At 40.7% G+C, this 6,177-nt stretch overlaps 1 protein-coding gene across 1 annotated transcript; it reads left to right on the top strand.

Annotated features, from left to right (window-relative positions):
- Window positions 1–2,416: 2,416 nt before the first annotated feature.
- On the top strand, window positions 2,417–4,819 carry nr0b2a (nuclear receptor subfamily 0, group B, member 2a). The gene is made up of 2 exons (XM_078423114.1): window positions 2,417–2,957; window positions 4,469–4,819. The coding sequence occupies exons 1-2, from the start codon at window positions 2,417–2,419 to the stop codon at window positions 4,708–4,710; spliced, it is 783 nt and encodes a 260-aa protein (XP_078279240.1). The 3' UTR covers window positions 4,711–4,819.
- The last annotated feature ends 1,358 nt before the right edge of the window (window positions 4,820–6,177 follow it).

Here is a 6,177-nt window from a genome sequence, read left to right as displayed (position 1 = left end):
TCTAATAGCCATAATTTTGGGGGTGCGAGGGTAAGATGGGATAATGAACAGACCACACTAAGGAAGTGGTCAGGCTGACAAGTCATGCTAAAGGAACGGGTAGGCTGATGGAGAGCAGCACCAGGGAGGCAGCCTTACCAACTCAATGGGTCAGGCAGCATCCCCGGAGAACAAAGGTGACATTTCAGACCGAGGGGACTCTGCCATGGTAATGGCCATATCAACACATACTTAACTGGCATATTTAATCTACTAGCACCTGTCAAGTCTGAGTTCATGCTGAAGAAAAAATATTTCACTGTATCTTCCTTTATCTCATATTCCTTGATGCCTTTTCCCCACATCCCTTGAAGTGTCTTTCCTGAACAAAACCTACAGATCTGGCTTGAAAATGTTCAGAGCTGGAAACTCAGTTTATCTCAGACAGAGAAAGAGGGATCTACTGCCCAGCGAGATTGATGATCAGTTGTCAGAAAAAGGTGGAATGCATTAATAAAGAAATAATAGGATTATTAAAGAATAAGGAAATAATGAGGATTTTTCAAAAGATAACATGTTTAAGCAGAGTCAGCAAAGTTTTATGAAAGGTGGATTTTTTTTTAGCAAATTTATTAGAGATCCTTGAGGTTGTAAATAGCAAGGTGTAGAAAGGAGAGGCAAATGATGTAATGTACTGTATTTGTTTTTCCATAAAGTAATCAGTAAGATGACACATTACAACTACTGTACAAAAAGTTTTGTGGGATTGAGGATAATATAATAATTTAAGGTGATCATTGGTTAACAGACAGAAAGCAAAGTAGAGATGATCAGATTATTTTCTGGCTGGCAGCCTTTAAGTAGTTGATTTGTTCAGGGATCAGTGTGTAAATCAATATTAATTTACAATCTATATGAATAAATTAGATGTAGTGTAATATATATCCAGGTGTGCTGACAATACATAAATAAGTGCACAATAACCTGTGTGGAGGACATAAGAGACAGCAAAGGAATATAGGATTTAATGAGGAGACAAAAATAAAGGCTTGTGGAGTACGATGGAGAGAAATTATCCTTTTTGCAGGGAAAAATAGAAAAGCTGAAAAATCTTTAACTGCTGTAAGATTATCAACATTTTCAAAGCACTTTTGATATTGTAAAATAATGTAGTGTCAGTAGGTGAGCACACCAATGATTAGCAAGGCAATGAATGTTGGAGTTTATTGGAAACAGTATGGAGTTTTGTAAATGTTAAGGAAGTCCTAAAACGGTTGAAGGCTTTCATAAGACGACACCTTGATGAGACTACATTTAGAATATCGCACAACATACAAAGTACTGGAGGAACAGTGGGTCAGGCAGCGTCTGTGGAGGGAATAGCCAGACGACAGAGATTCAGGACTGACCTGCTGAGTTCCTTCAGCACTTTGTGTTTTACCGAATATTCCAGCATTTGCAGTTTCTTGTGTCTCCTCGAATATTGCATATCGTTTTTGTCCCATTGTTCCTTGTCCCAGGACATACTTCCTTGAAGGTGTTCCAGTGAATGTTCTTTTGATTTATTTATGAGATGAGGGGTTGTCCTTCGAGGAACAATTGAGCAGTGTGGGTTTGGACTTTCTAATTATAGAAGAATGAGAGGTGATCACATTGAAATATATAAGATTATGAGGGGGCTGGATGGAGTGGATGATGTGACTCACAAGTCACTAATACTAATGTGCTTAGATAAGGTTCACAACATTAAGCATAATTTTGGTGAGAGAGAGATTGCTTTATTAATTCAGTTATCTGGCATCAGGTTGAATTGTTTGTAAGTTCATTTTCTACCAAGATTATGTTATAAACCTACGTGCAGGAAACATTCCTTATCTAATTGCCGAGCTCAGAATCAATTTATGTAACTGAGTGTACAGCATTTGCCTGATTATGTGAATGGCCTCTTGTAGTCCTTGGCGCAATGTACAGGAGGGTTTAAAGTCTGTGTACATGACATCAAGTTGATGATAAACTGTTTCCATCTGTCTGACCTGGTGTTTCATGGAAAAATATTATCTGCTGCTTGCCTGCACCGTAGTAACAGGTTCCATGGCCAATTAGCAACTGCAAGCTTGTTTTTCAATGAAAGCAGCTTGATTCCTGAAGCCAAGGTCACATTTAGTCACTGAAGGAAACTGCGTATAAATAGCGTCGGGTGCAACCAGCTCATTTAGTGCCCGTGGAGGTTAGTGTTGTACTGAGAGCTGGAGTTAAACAACCACTTTCAGCCAAATCTTGCACAGCACAGCTCTGACAACATTAGATTTGGAGTGTTGAGAGTTAGCGATTTTAGTTTCCAGTTAAAATCAGAAGCTGCCTTGAGCGGTTAATACCATTACAGTGTGGCATCAGAGTGCTAAATTGAGAGTGGTTTCAGCTTGGCAGTGAGGAGATTATGGCTTGTGTTAATGTTCTGCTCAATAAATGCCAATGTGTTTCTAGAGTGAGACAGAACACAATCTTAAAAACTATCTTGAGCCAGCAGAGCGATCTGAAGATTTGTTCTAAGTTCTCGCATTACAGCTGCCCCTGTGCAACTAGGCGGACAGTTTGCTTGAAAACTCCACAGGTTACCTGTCAGATAGTATCAGATGTGCTGGTAAAGACAGTAAGCTTTATGAAGAACCTTCCTTCGTTCCACCACCTTCCCAAGGCAGATCAATTGTTGTTGCTAGAAAGCTGCTGGATACCGTTGTTTCTGTTGGGATTGGCCCAAGAGAGGGTGAGCTTCGACGTGATAGAGACCCCAGGCCACAGCATGCTGAAGAGAATCTTGCTGAAGGGGCAAGACCTGATCAAGACAGGGGAAGAGGAAAGGAGACAGCCAACACTCGCAGGTGTACAGAGAGTAAGAATTTGGCTGCATAAGTTCTGGTGCTTGGATCTGAGTCCAACAGGATACGCATATCTAAAAGGAGCACTCCTCTTCAATCCTGGTAACTAAACACCCTCTGTTTTTATTCCAGTTACTGTATGTACTCATCTAAAATAATTGTAATTATGACATATTTACACAACGTAAAGTAGTTTACATGAACCTAAGAGTAATTTTTCTGTGACAGTAATGCTGGTAGCAAGGTTGCACAGCTCCGGAGACCTGGGTTTGGTTTTGTCTGTGTTGAAATGATGTGTTCTCCTTGTGAATTTCCATCAGTTTCTTCCCTCATCCCAAAGATGTGGCATTGTAGGTTAATTGGCTATTGTAAACTAGTATGGGTAAATGGCAAAAGGAATCAAAGGGGAGTTGATAGACATTTGTTTGTGTATGTGCTGGAGAGAGAATAAAAGGATAAGGTTGCAGAGCCACATGGAAACCCGAGAAGGGAATGGGATGGGATTGTTCTCCTGAGAGAGTGGCGTGGATTTGATGGGTTGAATGATTTCCTTCAGTGTCGTAATTAATAAGTAAAACATCAGCAGTAGTTTGAGAACCAGCCAGCGGTTACAATTCTGGAGGTCCTTACAACTTTCTGTGAATTTTTTGAAAAGCTAATTACAATTTGTGTATGGGATTATTTATTCAAAATTTCTGGCAGCTTTTTTCTTTAAATTAATTTAAAGAAACAGCGTAGAAACAACCCCTTCAGCCCATCGAGTCCACGCTGACCATCCTGTTCACACTAGTTCTATGTTATCCCACTTTCGCATCCACTCCTTACGCCCCAGGGGTAATTTACAGAGGTTTGTTAACCTACAAATCCGCAAGTCTTTGGGATGTGGGAGGAAACAGGAGCATCCAGAGTAACCCCAAACACTCACAGGGGGAATGTGCAAACTCCGCATGGACAACACTCGAGGTCAGGATTGAATCTGAATCTCTGGCGCTATGAGGCAGCAGCTCTACCTTCTGCACCTCTGTGATGCCCCAATCTTTCTTTGTTCTTCAAGATTTCCATCACTTATGGAGTACTAACTCCTCTGCATAACCAGCAGAATGCCACAGCCAGACCACACTGCCCAATTCTCTGGTTATGAACCTTTTGTGTGATGCCTAACACAAGGGTGGGTTGTGGTGGGGGCTGTGTTTTGGATTTGAGGGTTAGACAGTGGAAAACATAAAAATGACTCTAATCACAGAATGTCATGGAAACAAACAACTGGGTGTAATATTTATTTAGGATAGGTTAAATTAATTATGAAACAACACAAAGGGCTAATACCTTCAATATTGACTGTACAGGCTATCTTCCCTATCCACTTTCAGTCCTGAAGACTTTTAGGGTCTTCACCCGAAATGTTGACAAATATTTTCCCGCAACGGATGATGCTTAACCTGCTGAGTTCCACCAGCAGTTTGTTCTTTTTTCTCCAGATTCCAACATGTCTCCTTTCAATATTAGTGTATGTTGAAAATGCTCTGCTTCTTTGTACATTTGTAGTTTCTAGTTTAATTGTTTCCTTGGGTTTTGCAACTGATTGCAATTATTTGTGATTTTGCCTCTTACAGACCTGCCTGGACTCCAAGCACCTGATTACATTGAAAGCCTTCAGCGGGAAGCGCAGGGGGCACTCCATAAGGTCCTGGTGCCCATCCCTTCCAAGGACAACAGTCGCTTTGCCCATGTTTTACTCACCGTCTCTGCCCTAAAAACCATCAGCAATGATCTCATAACAGAACTCTTCTTCAGGCCAGTGATAGGAGCAGCCGATATGAGTGAGCTGCTGCTGGAGATGCTTTACACCAAGTGAAGAGCAGCCACCAGCATTTCTGCTAATCAACCGCCCACCTGATCCACACACACATTCAGTGCAAATGCGACTGATCCTCAATCTCGGTACAATATTCCTGCACTCACCCCTACCCTTTGAAGCCCTTATGACAGAATCTCTCTGTCTTAAATTTATTTGGGAACTTAATTGCCACTACCTGTGAAAAAAATATTTTTCTCATTCAGTCCTATGTATTAACATCAATCTGTTAATTTACCGTGATCATCCACATTTCCCTGAACTGTTGCTTGCCTCCTTTACTGTTATTTTATATTAAGTTATTTTTTTTATCATGAATAAATATATTTTGCTTATTTTAAACATTTTATTGCAGAGAGCTTAAGTGAGTCTACACTCATTTTCAAATCAAAGAAACCTCAACTATAAGAGTAGACATTTTATTCAGATTCAGATTTATATCAAGGATTGGTCAATGCTGCAATATACAGTGAATATTCTATATCAAAACATTTGGAAATTGAATAAACCCTCAGAATTTAAACATCTGCCTTTGTGATGCTCTGTATTTTGGAAAAAGGAGTAGTCATACAGCCCCATGAATCTATTTGCTTGTCAAGTGTGATAAATTAAAGAGACCGTATACATCACAAAAGGAAACATTGGGAAAAACGCAATAGGTCAGGCGGTATCTGTGAAAAGAGAAGCTGTTAACGTTTTGGATCTGCAACCCTTCATCAAAACTGGAAAAGAGAGACATGCAAGTTAGTTTTCAGTAGGAGAGTGGTGGAATCCTGATGTGTAGAACAAAGGGGGAATGTATGTGATAGGACAAGTCAAAAGTTTAATAGGGACAGTTATCAGCAAATTAGGATTCTAGGTCCGAGTCAGCATGGATTTACGAAGGGGAAATCATGCTTGACTAATCTTTTGGAATTTTTTGAGGATGTAACTAGGAAAATGGACAGGGGAGAGCCGGTGGATGTAGTGTACCTTGATTTTCAGAAAGCCATCGACAAGGTCCCACATAGGAGATTAGTGGGCAAAATTAGAGCACATGGTAGGGTACTGACATGGATAGAAAATTGGTTGGCAGACAGAAAGCAAAGAGTGGGGATAAATGGGTCCCTTTCAGAATGGCGGGCAGTGACTAGTGGGGTACTGCAAGGCTCGGTGCTGGGACCACAGCTATTTACAATATACATTAATGACTTGGATGAAGGGATTACAAGTAACATTAGCAAATTTGCAGATGACACAAAGCTGGGTGGCAATGTGAACTGTGAGGAAGATGCTATGAGGTTGCAGGGTGACTTGGACAGGTTATGTGAGTGGGCGGATGTGTGGCAGATGCAGTTTAATGTGGATAAATGTGCGGTTATCCACTTTGGTGGTAAGAACAGGAAGGCAGATTATTATCTGAATGGTGTCAAGTTAGGAAAAGGGGGAGTACAACGAGATCTGGTTCTCATAGTGCATCAGTCACTG

This window comes from Rhinoraja longicauda, chromosome 27, assembly GCF_053455715.1.
Source record: "Rhinoraja longicauda isolate Sanriku21f chromosome 27, sRhiLon1.1, whole genome shotgun sequence".
Taxonomy (NCBI): Eukaryota; Metazoa; Chordata; class Chondrichthyes; order Rajiformes; family Arhynchobatidae; genus Rhinoraja; species Rhinoraja longicauda.
Note: the sequence above shows the minus strand (reverse complement) of the source record. Positions and strands in the feature narration are given on the sequence as shown.